This window comes from Musca autumnalis, unplaced genomic scaffold (genome assembly GCF_047663935.1).
Source record: "Musca autumnalis isolate F117 unplaced genomic scaffold, ASM4766393v1 scaffold_5, whole genome shotgun sequence".
Taxonomy (NCBI): domain Eukaryota; kingdom Metazoa; phylum Arthropoda; class Insecta; order Diptera; family Muscidae; genus Musca; species Musca autumnalis.
In genome coordinates, this window is record NW_027412088.1 from 127,137,309 (window position 1) to 127,158,691 (window position 21,383).

The 21,383-nt window shown below is 37.6% G+C and overlaps 1 protein-coding gene across 1 annotated transcript; it reads right to left on the reverse strand.

The window, feature by feature from the left end:
* Positions 1–9,086: 9,086 nt before the first annotated feature.
* LOC141386751 (uncharacterized) lies at positions 9,087–19,952 on the reverse strand. Its single transcript, XM_073955671.1, has 4 exons — positions 18,362–19,952; positions 12,353–12,959; positions 10,656–10,990; positions 9,087–9,646 (listed from the first exon to the last, which is right to left on the reverse strand). Exons 1-4 carry the CDS (start codon positions 19,950–19,952, stop codon positions 9,087–9,089), a joined length of 3,093 nt encoding a protein of 1,030 aa, XP_073811772.1.
* Positions 19,953–21,383: the final 1,431 nt, after the last annotated feature.

Sequence of the window (21,383 nt, forward strand, 5' to 3'; positions counted from 1 at the left end):
CAAGAATGAGGGCAGCGTAAGCTACTGTTGCATGATGTCTTTTGATGTTGTCAAGTTCCAGTGGCAGGTCATTTAGAACTTGTTGATGTAGTTGATTTTGAATTTCAGATATATTCTTGATGTGGTCAATGTAATTTTTGAAATGTATCTTACTATACTGCGGTTTGTCTGGATAACTGATTTCTGTAACGTTGGCGGTGGCTGTGTATGACGAGTGAAGGGATGATGAATATGTTGGATGTCCCTGAATGAACATTGACTTGTATTTTAGGGTACAGTCTGGACTTATTTTAATGAGACCGGTGCCCTGCAATATTACTCGGGAGTGTTCCTGATTGCATACAGTGGTTACTTGAGTTTGATGTGACATTGTATACATCCACTGGTTGCTGTGTTTTAGTTGTGTCATCGACATGTCGTCTATAAATGGGTCCACGGTACAACTGGGACGAGTGGTATTATGAAGAAGTGAAATTTCGCATAGGCACTTGGCTGCGTCCGCATTGAATTTAGACTGCATATTTGGACATAAAACTTCATCTTCTGTTAGTGGTGTGCATCGTGTCCATTCTTGTTCATTTAATGTATAATATTCATCTCTGTGGGGGGTTATAGCGATGAGGTCGCTACATGGCCTAATGATCATCATGGTGCTATTGACGAGTGCTGGAATTGGATGTAGCTTAAGCAGTTCCAAAGATTCTGGGTCACATAGAGGAATTGTTATATAGAAAATGATATGATTCTCTGTGATTTCTCCCTTTACATTCATAATTTTGTAGAGCTGCAGGAGATTATCTTGACGGACGGGTAGCTGCAATGCTGGTGGAAGATGATTTCTGACTTGTATGAGCTCTGATTGAAGTTGTAGTGGTGATAGTAACATTGGGCTGATTTCCCCATGATGCGAATCGGACAAAGTTGTTATTATTGCTGTTTGTATTCGGTGTAGCCTTACTAATATCAATGACAATTGAGAAGATAGTGACACCATATTTTGGAACAGGTTAAATTGGTGACTGTCTTGTTCGTTTTCGTGTAGCCGTTTTTCAATGTTGTTCAATTGACGATCAAGGCTGTCGAAGTCTTCTTTTAGTTGTAGTTCATCTTAGCTCTGTTCCAGAACTAAAAAGTTTTTACAATTTTTACCACTTTTACACATTTTGCGTTCCCGTACACAAAATTAATATGAAAATCGTTTACGACTTTTACAACTTTTACGACTTTTACCACTTTATAAAGTACGGGAACAGGCCACTTGTTTAAAAATGTTGAGGGTTGAGTTAATAACTGAGGTTTGGTTTCTTAAGAGCTGTTTCATGTGGGTTTCATCTTCTTTGATTAAGGTGATAGTGTCTGACATTTGTTCCGCGTAATTTGAGTCCAAAACTCCAAAAAGTGAGTTAGCAATGTTTCCAACAATATTTACAGCACCACGTTTGCTTCTTTTGTTTTTTAGCAAAAGGTTTCCGTCCTTGAGGTCTGAGAAACCGAGCTCAAGGGTATGTAGAATGTTCAGACACGGTGTCCTTTGGGATATGAGGGTACATAACTTCTGGAGTGCCGAAGTGCCATTTGTAAATGTGTCCATCTCTCGCCAGTATGGTTGTAGTTCATAGTACGTTATAAGTTTCCAGTCTGATCTTGAGATACGTGTGGTGCCAATTCCTTCAAAGTGTATTCCAATGTTGGGTTCAAACTTGGTTACCTCTATTTTGTTTGCACAAATTAAGGGAAGTGCACATAGAGCTACGATCATCGTTAGCATGATGCTAGAGCTTGAAGTTGTTCGTTTCCTTTTGCTTGGACGTTCGTCTGTTGATGTTGAGGATGATTGCGTCTCCAGCTCTTCCTCATTGGTCGGGTTTGGTGATAGTTGCACGGTCGGCAAGTCTTTGCAGGTGTTGTCTTCTTCGAGTCGCGGAAGTGGTGCTAAATATTGGATAGCTCTTTTAAAAACTCCGGATGCGGTTTTTACGTCAGCAACTCTCACTAAATTGTCGGGTCCTTTGTATGTTTTGATAACACGACCTAAGGGCCACTTCATGACCGGAACATTGTCTTCTTTTATAATGACAATGGCTCCTGGTTGTAGATTCTTCGACTGCTCTTTCCACTTACTGCGATATTGCAGTTCGTTTAGATAGTCTCGTGACCACCTGCTCCAAAATTCGTGCTTAAGTCGAGAAACCAGATTCCACCTTGTCGCTAGGCTTAAGGTTGGTTGCTTTGCTTGCGAGTCCACTTGTGCAGTGATTGGTTCTCCAATCAAAAAGTGTCCTGGAGTGAGTGCACCTATATCATTGGGATCATTTGACATCGGAGAAATAGGCCTCGAGTTTAATATGGCTTCAATTTCAATGACCAAAGTCTCGAGTTCTTCATAAGTCAAGGATGCATTCCCCATGCTTCTGATTAGAAGATGTTTTGCTGACTTGACAGCGGCTTCCCAGAGGCCACCGAAGTGTGGCGCTCTTGGCGGAATGAAATGAAACTGAATGCCCTTGTTGTTGCAAGTATTTGAAATGGCTTCTTGGGCATTTGTTGTATGTATGATGGTTGACAGTTCAGGTAGCTTGTTTTTTGCTCCTACGAAGTTCGTTGCGTTGTCGCAGTATAGGTTTTGGCAGTGCCCACGTCGTCCGATGAATCTTTTAAGAGCACCTATGAATGCCTCTGTTGTGAGATCACTCACTAGTTCCAAGTGTACTGCCTTCGTCGAGAAGCAACAAAATACTGCAATGTATGCCTTGTGTGGCCGTTTTCCGCGAAGTTTGTAATGTACTGTTATTGGGCCACAAAAATCTACCCCAGTATTAATGAAGGCTCTGGCTGGTGTGACACGCGTGGAAGGCAAGTTTCCCATAACTTGATTAAAAAATGCTGGTTTAGCTCTGCTACAAATTGTACAGCGATGAACCGTAGCTCGAGCCATAATCTTCCCTTTTAGTGGCCAAAACCGTTGTCGTACGATTCCCAGCAATGTTTGTGCGCCACAATGTTTATTTTCTTTGTGGACCATTTCAAATATTAATTTTGAAATTGGGTCATTGTAGGGAATAAGAAGTTGATGCTTGGAGTCGAATGACAAAGACGATGCTTCAAGACGACCCCCAACCCGAATTAGGCCGTCATTGTCCAAGAATGGTGACAGGTTACTCAGTTTACTTGTTCCACGCACCTCTTGATACTTCTTCAGTTGTTGAATTTCTTCCTTAAAGTCCGACTCTTGTATGTGCCTGATGATATGCCTTAAAGCCGTGTCTAGCTCGACCGTTGTAAGTGATCCTTGGGCCTGTCGAAGGGTATTTTTGCATCTGCTCTGAGTAATGAAACGCAAAACGTATGCTATGATTCGTTGTAGACGGATGAACGAGTTGTTGTGATTTATGTTGTACATAAAGTTGGTTGGTGTCACTGAAGTGACGAGTGCCTCTGGTACCTTCCTCTTTCTCTCGAGATTGGTCGAAATTGCAAGATTTGAATTGAATTTTTCTGGCCATGTTGTATCCTTTCCGTGTAAAAACAAGGGACCACAGAACCAAAGAGTACAATCTTTAAGGGCTGTCGGCGATATGCCGCGAGATAGTACATCGGCTGGATTGCACTTTGAGCTGACATGACGCCACTGTTCTGCCTGAGTGATTTCTTGTATGATTGCAATTCTATTGGCCACAAATGTATTGAATGCTGCGGATGATGAGTTTATCCAGGCCAGCACGATTTCTGAGTCAGTCCAAAACCAGGTTGGACACGTCAATTGAAGATCGATTTTGATTTTTGAAGCTAGCTGGGCTCCAAGTACTGCTGAGCAAAGCTCCAACCGTGGTATGGTTTGCCTTTTGAGTGGGGCAACGCGAGACTTCGAACATAGGAGACGTGTCATGATTGTTCCATCTTTAAAGGTTGATCGCATATAAGCCGCTGCGCCGTACGCCTTTTCTGACGCGTCTGTGAAGATGTGTAGTTGCCTTGATTCTGGCACTCTCCCTTTAAAGATGTGTCTATATATCTGAAGATTTTTTAGAGCGTTTAAGTCCGATCGAAACGTGGTCCATTTAGAGTGTAAGGATTCTGGTAACGATTGGTCCCAGTCTAATTTTAACTCCCACAATTCTTGTATGAATATTTTGGCCGTAACTGTGACTGGAGACAGTACCCCTAATGGATCAAAAAGTCTGGCAAGATCTGAAGTCACTGTACGTTTAGTGACTCTCCTGACGGGATCAATATTGACTTTTACACAGAAGGTGTCATCTTTTGGAAGCCATGTTAACCCTAATGTTTTAACGGTGTCAGCCTTTGAGCTCTCGAAATCTAAATTTACTTCTTGATCTCCTTCTGAAATGTCTTTAAGCAATTGAGGGTTATTAGCACACCACTTGCGTAAGTTGAACCCGCTGTCTTTCATAACTTGAATGAGTTGCTGCTGCAAATTTACTGCGGTTATTAAACTGTCGGCTCCGCCCAGGCCATCGTCGACGTAAAAGTTCTCTTGCAGAAATTGCGAGGCGAGTGGGTAGCGGATTGCGTTCTCCTTGGCCATTCGTTGCAGGCATTTTGTTGCCAGATATGGGGCGGCTCTTGTGCCATATGTGACTGTGTTGAGTTGGTAGTAGGTTATAGGCTGAGTGACATCCTTTCTCCAAATTATTAGTTGAAACTGGCGGTCCTCAGGAGAGATTAAGACCTGCCTGTACATTTTCTCGACATCAGTTGTAAAAACGTACTTGGGTAGCCTAAATCTCAGTAGTATAGAGAACAGATCGCTCTGAACCGTAGGTCCTGCGTACATAAGATCATTTAGCGAATGCATTGACGAAGTTTTGGCCGAAGCGTCGAATACTACACGGAGCTTTGTTGTTGTGCTTTCAGGTCGTTGTACGCAATGATGTGGGATAAAGTAGTGTGGGGAGCGAATAGCATCTGTCGATATTTTTGTCATGTGTCCTAGGTTTTCATATTCTTCCATGAATTTGACATATTGTTGTTTCAACTCAGGATCCTTCTGCAACCGGCGTTCGAGGGAAAAGAATCGATTGATTGCGATCCCATGAGAATCTCCTAAGGCGTCGGGGTTTTGATGAAATGGTATTCGAACTACGAATCGATTTTTGTTGTCCTTGGTGGTGTGCTTAAAGTGATTTTCGCATTGTCTTTCTTCGAGGGACATTGGTTTGCTGGTTGTCTTGATTTCTTCCAATTTCCATAGTCGGGCGATAGAGGCGTCAAGCGATTCATCCGTCGTACATATTCCGCATGTAAGGTTCCTGGGCTGTTCCTCTTGAATTTTTCCTGAGATTACCCATCCAAACACAGTGTTTTGCATTGTAGGGAGATTCTTGGCTAATTTTATTTGTCCAATCGACAATAGTTCGTGATAATGTTCTGCACCTAGCAATATATCAATTTTATCAGGACGGTTGAAGGCTGGATCAGCTAGCGTCAGATTCTTTGGAATCGACCAATCTTCAATGTTAATGAATTGTGATGGCTGTGGTGATAGGATACGAGGCAAAACAAACGCTTCAAGTCGAGTCGAATAATTGTTGATTCGAGACTTTAGAGCTACATTTACTCGATGGTTTGTTCTAGTGTTGGTTGCACCGATCCCGTTGATATTGATTGTTGATTTTTGCATTGAAATGCCAAGTCGCTTTACTAAACGTTCTGTGATGAAATTGACTTGGGAACCCGAATCGAGCAAAGCGCGACACTCCACTTCTGCTTCATCCACCTTTATTTTTACTACAGCAGTGCTGAGTACCACGTACGAGCTGATTTGTTCTTTATTAGCAGCAGCTAGCGCCGTGGCTTCCTGATTATTGCACGACTCAGTATTTACGGAGGCTACTCCACCGGCAGGCTTTGTACCAGTTCCAGCTGATAAAGTCGTACGACTATCTTGTTTGTTCGTAGACCCTTGCTTGCGTTCTAGATGCAACAATGTGTTGTGTTTCTTGTTGCATTTCGTGCAACATCGTGTTGTACATTGCTTCGATGAATGGCCCGCCTTTAAACAGTTCACACATCGTTTTTGCTTTTGAGTGAAGTTTAGTCGTTCTGGCGGTGTCATTTTGAGAAAGCTCTGGCAGTGATATAGCGTATGGGTGCCATTTTTACACAGAGTACACATGTTGTCTCCTTGGTTTGCCGATGCCACTGTAGCACACGATTTAGGTGACGTTTTTTCCTTTTGACCCATCGCCTCCATTGACTGGAATCGAGTCTCCAGAAATTCTAGGAATTGGCTAACTTGCTGCAACTCCCTTGGGTTGACAATAGACCTTTCATACTGGCTGTAAGTACTTCGGTCTAGTTTCCTCGACAGTAGATGAAGTAACATTGGACTCCAAGAGGACGTGTCGACTCCAACGTTCTTAAGCGCATGTAAGCACTCTTGAGTGACGTCATGTAGCTGCTTAATGGACGCGGCAGATGACCCGGTCGATGGTTGATCAACCAGTTGATGTATAAGCGATGCTACCAGCACTCGCTTATTGTTGTATCGATCTTGCAGCATTTTCCATGCCGCGTCATAATTTTCGGCAGTAGCTGATATATGACTAATCAGATTTTCTGCTTCACCCGTCAGATTTGCCTTCAGATACCACATCTTTTGTACTGTGGGTATGCGTTGGTTGTTTACCAACTGTGTAAAAAGATCACTGAATGCCGGCCATTTTAAATAATCCCCACTAAACTTTGGGATTGTTACCTTCGGTAGCGGAATTACACTGTGTGTTGACAAGTTACTCCCCAGTTGAGGTGCGTTTCTTACATTATCAGAGCATTTGTCCTTTAGGACCGCCAGCCGAATTAGGTTATGCTGCACCGAATCTTCTAGGCTATCGTAACTATCTTGATCTAGCCCGATTTTGGAAGGGTCCTTGATCTGCTGCCAAATTTCGTCGAATAAATCTGTGATTTGGCCCCACAGCTTTTTTATCGTATCTTCTTTGATTGTATAAAATGGAATTGATTGTCCGGCTTCGATACTGTCCAAGCTCTGCAAATGGCGCTTAAGAGCAGCCATTCTGGCTTTTATCCTTCGGGCCAGCCCCTCAACTTGGGTTGATGCATATACCTCTATCTGGCCCGAAGTTTGGCCTTCTGAACTAATTTCTTGGGCTTTTTCCGATGGACCTGGCTTGCTCTTCACTTTGTCTAATTCCGCCGCGATGTAGTCCATTGTTGAATTGAATTTTTCTCCAATGTTCTTATGTAAATTCTCCGCTATATATGGGTCATCCTCTGGCAAAGACGGATCATTGCGGATCTGGTTCTCCGCCTTCTCAAACGTCTGCCAGAGCGCCGTTAGCTCGTTACGCTTGCTTAAATAGAACTCCTCCGTCCTTCTGTCGTGCGGCGCCTTCTTAATTGTCGACACGAATTTGTCGAAATTGCTGGCCCTTACTCCCTGCAGAGCTATAAGGTCTTGTACCGTTGTCATTGCTATATCTCCAAACCACTTGTGAGGTTGTTGCTAGATATGTAGCTTTATGAGTTTTCGAACGTTGTAACCGAAGTTGAATCAGCAAGGATCTGGTTCGTATCTGAGGTTCTGTGTATACTCAGAAAGGATATGCGTTGTATGCGGGATCGTATTTAGAATCAGGATATGTGGGATCGTATGTAGAATCAGGATATGCGCTGACCGTATGTAGAATCAGGATATGCGCTGATCGTATGTAGAATCAGGATATGCGGGATCGATTGTAGAATCAGGATATGCGCTGACCGTATGTAGAATCAGGATATGCGCTGATCGTATGTAGAATCAGGATATGCGGGATCGATTGTAGAATCAGGATATGCGCTGACCGTATGTAGAATCAGGATATGCGCTGATCGTATGTAGAATCAGGATATGCGGGATCGTATGGCGAATCAGAAAACGCGCTGTATCCGGGAACTCGAATTAAATAAACGCGACACGTTACACTTAAACCGGTACGATCACGTCGGGGTCACCATGTATTTTGAAGGGACTATTTTGTCCTTCAATGAGGTTTTAGATGTCTTTTATCAAGGCAGTGTCACCAAGATAAAATTATAGGTTTAACGCAAGCACATAAACTTGGTTAAGACGGAGAGGAAATGATTGTAACACGATAAGTAGTTTTCACTTTCTACATTCTTTATTGAAAAGTTTGTTCTTAAATACTAAATTATTGCTAACTTGCACATTTACATTGAATATCTTGACCTAGTAAAATGGTTTAATAATTATTACAAAAATAGCTATTGTGGTTCATTAGCCTACAACCATTCTACGACATTGTTGTTGACTTTTTAGTTAATAACAATAAATCTGCGTTTGCAGTTTTTAACTAGAACGTTTCGTTTATCGCAATGACATAATGAATGAGTTATGACGATATGAACAAAAGCATGAACGCATACATTTATTATTTTGTTTATTTATTATTTAGACATAGTAATGCAAAAAGTCTTTAAGACCAACGTTTGTTTTTAAGCATAAATATATTTTCGATGATGTGAATGTCTGAACAATTTTCACTTCTGCATTTTTGAACAACATGTCCATATGAAAGACAATTTTCGCAAATTTTATTTATGGCTATGTATTTTCTCTTTTCATAGAGAGGCCATAATTTGAACTTCGCACAGAATCGGAGCGGATGATTTTGTTTACAGACTTTACACACCTTACCACTGGTATCAGTATTGGTATTGAACGAATTTGATTTTGCGGATGTTGTGGAATGATGATTGGATGGTTTTCTCATGTCAGAAATGGATTCCAACATGTCAAGTCTTTTGGTAATAAACTCATCTAACTGAGCCCAAGATGGCATCTCTTTATGATCAGTTAATGAATTTTCCCATGCGGTTAAACAACGCGAAGAGGCAGCAAATATTATTGCACCTTGAACTTGCAGTCGTTCCATGACCAATCAGCCAAGGTTCAAATCAGTGGGGAAGTTAGAAGCCAACTAAATACCACATTTCCCGAATCTACCGATGTGAAGAAACTTCAAGCAACATACGATCACTTGAATACTTGAATGACTTGGCTGATCCGCACTTTTTCCCCGCTGATTTGAACCTTGGCTGATTGGTCATGAAACGACTGCAGGTTCAAGGTGCAATAATATTTGCTGCCTCTTCGCGTTGTCTTCAGCTTTAGTCGCTCCACCAAAGATGCCAGGACAACTGTTTGTGCTGCTTGTCAGAACTCTAGCGAGCACAGTAGGCAAGAAGATGTGTGTTTTTGAGCTGACACTTGTGCGTGGACGTTTGGCTGAGCTCTGAGTGTTTGTGGACGTTGATGAATGCGGGCGTGTTTCTCGTTTTGTTGAGCGTTTGGTACTTCTGCTCTGATGTTGTTGTTTTGGTGGTTCTTGACTGGAGCTGCGTGATGTGGATACTTGGCGTTTGTGTGGTCTGGAAGATGTCGTTGAACCTTTTCTGTTTTGGTGTTTTTTTATTGCAAACCATGCACGTATTCCTGTTTGGGCACCACTCACGTTTGTGGGAGGTGCATAGGCAATTAAAGCAAAATCCTTTCTGTTGGGCCTCCATTTTCCTTTTAGATGCAGACATCGTTTGAAATTGAGGACAATACTTAAGGAAGTGTCGTTCGTTGCAGATCCGACATCTTGGTGTACTAGAGGAATTGCTAAAAATGTAAGAGTTTATTAAGTTTGTGAGCGGGAGAAATTTGCTAACAGTTTGGAAGTATACATAGCCATTCAGTTGGCGGCAAATGATCCTCTTGGACAACAACAAAATCGTCCTTTTTGAGATTTTGTTGAGCAGATTTCCATTTATATCTTTTTTCCATCTCTGAAATATATTCATTTTTCCAACGTTTGGCAAATTAAATTGGATAACTTTCAGCCGTTGCCATCTATTGATTACAGTCAAATTGCCAGAAAAGTCTTCGGGAGTGGCGATAAGTGCAGCACCCCTTAACAGATGGCCTGGAGTTAACGGAACTAATTCGGTAGGATCTTCGGTAATGGGTGATAAGGGTCGTGAATTTAAGACACTCTCGATTCGTACCAGTAGTGTTGAAAACTCTACGTATATGAATTTGGTATTGCCAGCGACTTTCTTTAGATGAGTTTTCATGCTTTTTACGGCGGCTTCCCATAAACCACCCATATGAGGCGCATGCGGAGGGATAAAGTGCCAAGAAAATCCATGCAAACTGTATTTGTCGATAATGGCTCTTTCAGCAGATTTTAAGAATTTTTTGTACTCATTGGTGATAGTTCGATTTGCACCTACAAAGTTTGTTCCATTGTCGGTAAAGATTTTGCTAGGAAAACCTCTACGACCAACGAATCTTGAAAAAGTTGCCAGGAATGCCTCCGATGACAGCTCGGAACAAACTTCTAGATGAATTGCTCTAGTAGACGAACAAACGAAAACAGCTGAGTAACCCTTTTGAATTTTGGTTTTTCGAAGTCGTGAAGTTTTCAAGTCGAAAGGTCCTGCAAAGTCGATTCCGGTATTAGTGAAAGGGAGAGAAAATGTACAACTTTCTGGTGGCAATGCAGCCATAATTTGGTTTCGAACACGGTGTTTGAAAATTGTACATTTTCGACAGCTGCGTATACATTGACGGATCTTGCTTTTAAGACGAATGACGTAATATTCTTGTCGAATAGCGTGTAACATACTCTGGTGTTCTGCATGTAGGAGCTCTTCATGAGTATCTTCTATCAACAGTTTACACAGGCGAGAGCTTTCGGGAAGGATTATTGGATGTCTTTCTTTGAATCTCGTATCCGAGTTTGCTAAACGCCCATTTAATCGCATGAGTTGATTCTCGTCGATGGATGGGATCAATGTTATTAGATTGCTTTTGGGATGAATCGGTTGATTGGTGATTAAAGCTTCATATTCCAACGGAAAATGTGAAATTTGAGCATATCTCAAAAGTCCATATTTACCAATTAACAGTTCCTCACCTGTTAATGGTGTCATTTTCACTGTATGGCCTGGAAGTTTTCGGCTTTTGTAAATAAAACGAAACACATAACTATACACTCGAACGGCTCTAGTAAACTTGGAATAATTTTCAAGGAATTTTTCAATTGAAATTTCTGTTTCCAATGTTGCAACCTTTACTTCGATAGTTGGCTCTTTAATCTCGGATTGTTTTGGCCAATGCTCTTGAGATTTCTGCAACAATTTTGGACCATGCCACCAAAGTATACTTTCTTTTAATTGCACAGCAGTGCATCCTCTGGTTCCCATGTCAGCAGGATTTTCGCCAGACGAAACATGTCGCCAATTTGCGTTGCCCGCGTTGTCTAAAACCTCAGAAACCTTGTTTGCAACGAATGTCTTCCAATGAAATGGCGGTTTTCTAAGCCAGGCTAAGGATATGGTGGAGTCGCTCCATAAGTATATACATACAAACCGATTTCAGAAGTTTTGCCAAAAGTGCAGCTCCACATAACTCGAGTCTTGGTAAGCTGACAGTTTTTAATGGTGCAACTTTACTTTTTGATACCAGTAAGTGAGACTCTACCATACTTTTTGAAGATGAACGAATATATAGACATGCGCAATAAGCCTTCTCCGAGGCGTCACAGAATCCATGTATTTGTATATCACATTCCGGTGAGTATCTAATCCATCGAGGAATTCGTATGTCTTCAATGTCGTGGAAGTTCGAAATAAATGCCTTCCATTGCTCTAAAGAATTTGAAGTTATCTCGTCATCCCAGTTTGTGCCTTCTATCCACAATTGTTGCATCAAGACTTTTGCTACTACAATAATGGGTGATATCCAACCAGCAGGATCGAACAATTTTGCCACTACTGACAAAATTTTTCTTTTAGTTAAAGGAGAATCGGGTATAGAAAATTTTTCCACCTTATACAAGAATTGAGCTGCCATAATATTCCATCGAATGCCAAGCATTTTTGTTTCACTAACATCCTCTAATTTGAGAAAATCTTCATCAAGAAGATCTTCCCGCGGCAAAAGTTGAAGAATATGAGAATGGATTGCGGTCAACTTTTTTAAAGGGAACCCAGCGGTGTTTAGAAGATCAATTAGTTCTAGGACATTTGATTTGGCTTCCGATAACGTATGAGCTCCTGAAAGAATATCATCCACATAAATTTGGTTTTGTAAAATAGAAGATGCGGTTGGATGAGATTCTTTCCCATCTTTGCTCAATTGTAGTAATGTGCGAATCGCTGAATACGGAGCACAATTTACACCAAAGGTGACTATTTTAAGCAAAAGTCTTGAATATTTGTGTGAGAATTTGTTCGAAATAGTATTCTTTGAAATTTTTGATCATCTTCGTGAACAAACATCTGTCGGTACATCTTTTGTATGTCTCCATTGAACACATACTTAAAGAATCGCCATCGTAATATAACGATTAATTCAGTTTGAAGCGTTGGGCCAGTGTGTAAAGTATCGTTCAAAGAATATCCGCTTTCGGTTTTCTTGGATGCATTGAAAACTACCCGTACTTTGGTTGTTGTTCGCTCTGGTTTGATTACCGCATGATGCGGTAGGCAAAAGGAAATGTAATGTCCGTTTTCTGACATTTCATTACTTGTAGTTTGCTCCATGTGATCAAGGGTAATATATTCTGACAGGACATTGTTGTATTCTAATGCTAACTCTGGAGACTTACTAAGCGTCTTTTCCATTCGAATAAATTGTCCCATGGCAGTACGCCTTGAAGCTCCTAAGAAAACTTCAGGCGGTAAGTTATGTTCGAAAGGCAATCTGACAATGTACTTGCCATCAGATCTTCCTTCAACAGTGTCTTCATAGAACTTTTCACACCAAATATCAGATTCGGTCCGAGGTTTTTCATCGGGAATATTTTCTAATTCCCAAAATCGTCGAAGCTGGTCGCCAATATGATCTGATGTTGCTGTCCAGGAGGCGAAAGAAGCAACCGACCTTATAGTAGGATTGCCACTGACAATCCATCCAAACTCAGTCTCTTGAGCGAGGAGATTTTCATGTATATTCTTTTGGATACCCGGTACTGGTGACAGCAGGTGGTCAGAGATTCCGAATTACCATTTCACGCCGCCGATTGGCAATCGTCGAGCCCCTTTGAGGAGAGGGGGCGGTGTGAGGACAAAAATCGTCCCTCAATTTTGCTCAACAAATTGCAGCTTTATTTTTTGTTTAAACTGAATTTTGATTTTTTTTTATAATTTTTATTAATAATAATAATTAATAATAATAATAATAATAATAGTAATAATAATAATAATAATAATAATAATAATAATAATAATAATAATAATAATAATAATAATAATAATAATAATAATAATAATAATAATAATAATAATAATAATAATAATAATAATAATAATAATAATAATAATAATAATAATAATAATAATAATAATAATAATAATAATAATAATAATAATAATAATAATAATAATAATAATAATAATAATAATAATAATAATAATAATAATAATAATAATAATAATAATAATAATAATAATAATAATAATAATAATAATAATAATAATAATAATAATAATAATAATAATAATAATAATAATAATAATAATAATAATAATAATAATAATAATAATAATAATAATAATAATAATAATAATAATAATAATAATAACAATAATAATAATAATAATAATAATAATAATAATAATAATAATAATAATAATAATAATAATAATAATAATAATAATAATAATAATAATAATAATAATAATAATAATAATAATAATAATAATAATAATAATAATAATAATAATAATAATAATAATAATAATAATAATAATAATAATAATAATAATAATAATAATAATAATAATAATAATAATAATAATAATAATAATAATAATAATAATAATAATAATAATAATAATAATAATAATAATAATAATAATAATAATAATAATAATAATAATAATAATAATAATAATAATAATAATAATAATAATAATAATAATAATAATAATAATAATAATAATAATAATAATAATAATAATAATAATAATAATAATAATAATAATAATAATAATAATAATAATAATAATAATAATAATAATAATAATAATAATAATAATAATAATAATAATAATAATAATAATAATAATAATAATAATAATAATAATAATAATAATAATAATAATAATAATAATAATAATAATAATAATAACAATAATAATAATAATAATAATAATAATAATAATAATAATAATAATAATAATAATAATAATAATAATAATAATAATAATAATAATAATAATAATAATAATAATAATAATAATAATAATAATAATAATAATAATAATAATAATAATAATAATAATAATAATAATAATAATAATAATAATAATAATAATAATAATAATAATAATAATAATAATAATAATAATAATAATAATAATAATAATAATAATAATAATAATAATAATAATAATAATAATAATAATAATAATAATAATAATAATAATAATAATAATAATAATAATAATAATAATAATAATAATAATAATAATAATAATAATAATAATAATAATAATAATAATAATAATAATAATAATAATAATAATAATAATAATAATAATAATAATAATAATAATAATAATAATAATAATAATAATAATAATAATAATAATAATAATAATAATAATAATAATAATAATAATAATAATAATAATAATAATAATAATAATAATAATAATAATAATAATAATAATAATAATAATAATAATAATAATAATAATAATAATAATAATAATAATAATAATAATAATAATAATAATAATAATAATAATAATAATAATAATAATAATAATAATAATAATAATAATAATAATAATAATAATAATAATAATAATAATAATAATAATAATAATAATAATAATAATAATAATAATAATAATAATAATAATAATAATAATAATAATAATAATAATAATAATAATAATAATAATAATAATAATAATAATAATAATAATAATAATAATAATAATAATAATAATAATAATAATAATAATAATAATAATAATAATAATAATAATAATAATAATAATAATAATAATGTTAATCTCACTAGGATCTAGTGTGAGTCCATTCAAGCACATAAACTTGAATTGGCACTTAGGATCCACTTTTTAATTGTTCCTTACAAGCACATAAACTTGAAGGAAACCGTCGAATAATAATTAAGAACAAATAGTTGGTTGTAGTACTAAAAGACGACTGACTTTCTTTATTAATAGCCTTCTTTTATAAGCTTCATTTTCTGCTGACATACATAACTTATAACTAGGTGAAGTATTATGTTTGCAATAGAGGTAAATAAATGTGCATTAATGAAATTAAAAACATTGCAAAGGCTAACGAACGAATGACCGTGAAATTAAATTAAACGTTATGTTGACACTAAAGTAAGCAATGGGCAGTGAACTTAAATGAAATAAGTTTTACGTTACCAATAAAATAAGAAATGTTATGTTAGCAAACTATGCAAATAAAATTAATAATTGTAACTACATATGTATGTATGTGCTGTTGTATGTATCTTCGTATGTTCTTAACATTCTCCGCCGCGTTGACCGTGTTCAATTAGTAAGTGTTGTTGAAGCGGGTGTATGAGTGGATGATTCAGCATCGACATGTATTGTTGATTGGTGGGTTCTTACAGATTGTTGTGAAGGAGTCTTGTGAAACAACACAACACGAAGTATAAAGGAGCATATAGGACAATAAACAAATCAAAAGGTTTTACTTGTGGGCGATAAGACAATGTTCGAGTTAGCACGCTTCCTAAAATCACAACTGCGATTACGAGTTAAATCCACTTGGCTGCTGTACACTTGTTGGAATTGCCTTTTCAAAGATAAAACTTCATTAGCATTACCACTATCGAACTTTGTATTTGTAATGGGCGATAGTTTGTAAGCTATATTGCCGTGTTATACGCAATATTCATTCTTTTTGTCGGAATGGTATCTCTTTCATCTTCTAAGGATTGTTCCGTTGTCGAAATTGCCTCGTCTTGAGCTGTGTTCCTGTCTGTTGACACTTCATCTTGACTTTCCGGAAATAAGGTAGCCAGTCTGTGAATGACCCGCTTGAATATCCCCGACTGCGTTTTTACTTCTGCAACTCTTACAGCTCCGTCCTCACCGGTAAACACCTTAAGAATTCTTCCTAATGGCCACTTCATTGGGGGTATATTGTCTTCCTTGATAATGACCATATCTCCTTCTTTAAGATTGTACATCTTTTTCCTCCATTTGTTTCGCTGTTGAAGTTCCTGTAGGTATTCCTCTGACCACCTTTTCCAGAACTGCTGCTTGATATGAGAAATCAATTTCCAATGTGACGTCCTGGATGTCTTCACAGTATCTGCTCTGCTGTCTACTTGTGAAGTTAGAGCTTCTCCTATTAGGAAATGTCCCGGAGTCAATGCTTCAAGGCTATCTGGGTCGTTTGATAGTGGCGTGAGAGGACGGGAACTGGAAGCTGATATTATTTCTTCTTTCGCTTTAGTAGCATATATGCTTTCAGATAATTCCGCTAAACTATTTTTGGCTCCGACAGAGTTTGTAGCATTGTCACAATATATGTTCTGGCAGTGCCCACGTCGTGCAATAAACCGCTTTAGAGCACCAATGAATGCTTCAGTGGACAAATCGGATACCAGTTCTAAATGAACCGCTTTTGTTGCAAAGCAGCAGAATACAGCTACGTAGGCCTTGGTTGGCCGTTTGCCCCTCACCTTGTAATGAACCCAAAATGGTCCACAATAGTCTACTCCAGTGTTTATGAACGGTCGAGCAGGAACTATCCTCGTTGCTGGCAGATTACCCATTACTTGTTGATAAAGCTGCGGACGCGCTCTAGTACATCGTACGAATTTTTGAACAGTTGATCTTGCTGTTATTTTGCCTTTGATTGGCCAAAATCGCTGCCTTATTGTGTTTAACAGCGCTTGGGGCCCACAGTGCTTATTCTCTTCATGAGTCATCTTGAAGAGCAATTTCACCAAAGAATCGTTATATGGTAATATTATCGGATGTTTTGCATCTGGTTGTAGCATGGAATGTTCCAATCTTCCTCCGACGCGAATGATACCTTCATCATCCAAAAACGGTGATAGACTGCATAAAGAACTATGCTTGCTCGGTTGCTTTTCAGCCTTCAAATCTTTAATTTCGACTGCGAACTCGGTAGATTGTATAGCGTGAGTAATTAAGCGAAGGGAGTGATCCAACTCTTTGGGATTAAGTGCTATATTTTCAGGCCGTTCCGTCCTTGGTATCCGAGAGTTTCTTGTAAATCTAAGCACGTACGCCACGATTCTTTGTAATTTCCTGAAGGAATTTTTGTGTTCGATTCCATAAATGAAATTGATGTCAGCAGTTACTATTCCTGCAGTAGCTGCTCCCTTTAACTCCATGTTATTAGTAATAGCATTTTGAGAACAAAGTTTTGCCGGCCATAGCTCCTCTTTTCCATGAAGAAAAACTGGTCCATGGAACCATAATCGACATTTAGCCAGATCTGATGGTTGAAGTCCACGCGATAGAATATCGGCTGGATTTTCTTTCGATGGTACGTGTTTCCATTGTTCTGGTAACGTTAATGTTTGGATAATCGATACCCTATTAGCAACAAAAGTCTTATATAAAGTTGACTGTGATTTTATCCAGGCCAGTACAATTTCCGAATCGGTCCAAAGAAACATAGGATGGTCTTGAAGCCTTAAGTCAACCTTTACTCTGTTAGCTAGCTGAGCTGCTACTACTGCGGCACATAGTTCCAGTCGAGGCAATGTTTGTTGCTTCAAAGGTGCCACCCTGGATTTTGCACAGATAAGACGCACCGTTACGCGCCCATCATTCTTAAGAAATCGGATGTATACAGCTGCGCCAAAAGCTCTTTCAGATGCATCGGCAAACACATGTAATTGTGTTTTTGTCGGAATTTCCCCACAAAATACATGTCGAGGTATTTTGAAGTTGTTGAGACCTTCCAATTCACATCGAAATGTTTTCCAAGTAGCACAAAGTTTCTCTGGTAATGGTTCATCCCAATCTAATGTAAACTGCCACAGCTGTTGAATAAATATCTTCGCTTTCACAACAACCGGAGCCAGTAGACCAAGAGGGTCGAACAGTTTTGCAAGTTCAGACGTAACTGAGCGCTTTGATATTGCTTGATGATGGTCGATATTTGTCTTCACGCAAAATTGGTCTGCTTGAGGCATCCAATATAACCCCAATGTTTTTATTGTTTTGTTTATATTTTCATCCAAATCTAAGTTGACTTCTCGGTCGCTATGTGGTATATCTTTCAGCAATCTAAGAGAATTCGAAGACCATTTTCTTAAATTGAAACCATGTTGCTTCAAAATAGCTATCAATTCCTTTTGAGTTTCAAGGGCTGTACTTAAGCTGTCGGCACCACTGAGCCCATCATCCATATAAAAGTTTTCCTTGAGCATCTTTGATCCAAGTGGATAACGATCCATGTTGTCGTCTGCAATTTTCTGCAAACATTTTGTAGCAAGATATGGTGCTGTACGAGTGGTAATTGGATGCGATGTATCTTCTCTCCAAATAATCAGCTGATATCTTTGATCATCAGGATGTAGTAGTATTTGCCTATACATCTTTTCAATGTCTGTGGTAAAGACAAATTTTGGCAATCGAAAACGCAGCAAGATAGAAAAAAGTTCACTTTGCACAGTTGGCCCAGTGTACGTCAAATCAGTTAACGAATAACCTGATGAGGTTTTTGCGGATGCATCAAATACGACCCTTAGTTTTGTTGTGGAACTATCCGGTTTGAGAACACAATGATGTGGGATAAAATATTTTGGGTTTGATACCGTCCCCACGTCAATCTTTTGCATGTGTCCCAATTGTTCGTATTCTTGCATAAACTTAATGTATTGACTTCGGATGTCTTCCTTCTGTAGAAGCCGGCGTTCCAGGCTCATAAATCGGTTATACGCCATTGCATGTGATTTCCCCAATGCAGTTGGAGATTCTCGGAAAGGGAGCCTGACAATGAAACGACCGTATTCATCCGTCTGAACATGTTGATTGTAGTGAGATTCACACAGCTTCTCTAGCGGAGACATTACTTTCTCACTCGCTTCTACTTCCTCGAACTTCAATAGTTTTTCGATTGCTTGTTCTAGTGACGTTTCACTATCGAAAATAGCACATGCCAACGCTGCTGGTGTGACGTCCGTTGAGGTTTGTTCTATTAAGCCGCCAACAATCCAGCCGAGCGCAGTATTTTGTAGTATGGGTTGATTGCCACTGAGTTTTATTGTACCTGGCTGCATTAGGCTAAAGTAGAACTCTGCTCCAAGTAGAATATCAACCTTTCCTTGCGTGTTAATGTTGGGATCCGCTAATTTAATATTCTGTGGGATCTGCCATTTAGAGATGTCCAGATCGCGATTCGGTTGCGCTGGTATAATTGTTGGCAAAACAAACGCCTCCAAATCAGTTGAAAATTCAGAATTATTAGATAACATCTGCACATTCACCCGATGATAAGCCTTCCTTTGAGTATTTCCAACTCCCTCAATGGCCAATGAGGCATCCCTGGTTCTAAGTGATAACTTTTTTATCAGCCTTTCAGTCACAAGGTTCACTTGTGAGCCCGAGTCGAGTACCGCTCTAAATTCGCCTGACATACCGTTTGCAGCCTTGATGATAACCTTAGCAGTAGCTAGAATCACGTTCTTTTGATCTTCGACTGATGCTGACGAGATTGCAGCTGTGTTGACTGGTGCGGCATCATTCCTTGTGGTTGGTGATTGATTCGAAGCTATTGAAGATGTCTTCGATTTGCTTGGCAAATGTAGTAAAGTATTGTGCTTATTACTACATATTTTGCAGTTACTAGAAGTACATGCTTTCGATACATGATCGTATTTAAAGCAGTTCGTACACATTTGCAAATAACCCATTCATGGTAGGACTTCCTTCGGCTTTGTTAACGATTGCATGAATCGTATGTACAGCGTCTGATCCAATTTTTTCGTGATCAATTGGATCAGTAGAGCGTCCCACGACGAAGTGTCGATATCCAAATTTTTCAGGGCTAGCATGCATTCCCTCGTGGTGTCATGCAGAGCCTTTATTGAAGCGGAAGATGAGATTCCTGTTGGCTGGTTGATAATCTTTTCTACCAATGTTGAAACAAGAATTTGTTTATTGTTGTAACGATCTTGAAGCAACATCCATGCTGTTTTGTAGTTTTCCTCTCTCAAGTCTAGATGGCTTATGAGTTTGTCAGCCTCGCCCGACAAATTCGTTTTGAGATACCACATTTTTTGGACGTTGGGGAGTGGCTGTTTGTCAACCATCTCCAAAAACAGTTCATAGAACTGTCGCCACTTCAAGCAATCCCCATTGAATTGAGGAATTGTTACCTTCGGTAGCGGAAGTGCGCTGTATTTTGCCAAGTTACTTCCCAGTAGAGATGCGTTTGTTGCATTGTCACAGCATTTGTCTTTCAGGACCGCCTGCCGAATCAGGTTATGTTGAACCGTATCTTCTAGGCTATCGTAGCTATCTTGATCTAGCCCGATTCTGGAAGGGCCCTCAATCTGCTGCCAAACTTCGTCGTACACATCTGTGATTTGACTCCACAACTTTCTGATCGTCTCTTCTTTATTCCATAAAATTGATTTGATTGTCCGGTTTCGATATTGTCCAAGCTCTTTAGATGGCGCATAAGGGCAGCCATTCTAGCTTTTATCCTTCGGGCCAGCCCCTCAACTTGGGCAGATGCAGGTTCCTCTACCTGGACCGATGTTTGGACTTCTGAACTAGTTTTTTGGGCCTTTTCCGTTGGACCTGCCCTGCTCTTTGCAGTGGAGGATTCCTTTGCAGACTTCAATTTGTCTAATTCCGCCTTGATATAGTCCATCGTTGAACTAAACTTTTCTCCAATGTTCTTGTGTAAATTCTCCGCTATGTATGGGTCGTCCTCTGGCAAAGACGAATCATTGCGGATCTGGTTTTCTGCCTTTTCAAACGTCTGCCAAAGCCCCACTAGCTCATTACGCTTTCCTACGTAGAACTCTTCCGTTCTTCTTTCAAGCGGAGCCTTTTTAATTGTCGCCACGAATTTATCAAAATTACTGCCCCTTACTTCCTGCAGGGCTATGAGTTCTTGTACTGTCGCCATTGATAATTAATTTTTTTTTTTTTTCAAAAGCACTTGTGGGGTTTTAATGGATTTATATTTTGTAAAAGTTTCCGAAACCACTTGTGGGGTTATTGGATCCTCTCCACTTGAACGGTGAGCAACTGCCCTTTTTTAAATAAATTCCAGGATACGTGTCGTGTCACGTCTGGTTACCTTACCGATGATTCGGTTTGCGTCCTTTTTG

Coding starts and splice junctions, on each gene's coding strand:
- LOC141386751 (XM_073955671.1), bottom strand. CDS start 19,952: ATGGGTTATTTGCAAATGTGTACGAACTGCTTTAAATACGATCATGTA. Junction 12,960..18,361: donor AGCTATTTTGAAGCAACATG/GTTTCAATTTAA, acceptor TCCTCGCTCAAG/AGACTGAGTTTGGATGGATT. Junction 10,991..12,352: donor TTACGATGGCGATTCTTTAA/GTATGTGTTCAA, acceptor TATTTACAAAAG/CCGAAAACTTCCAGGCCATA.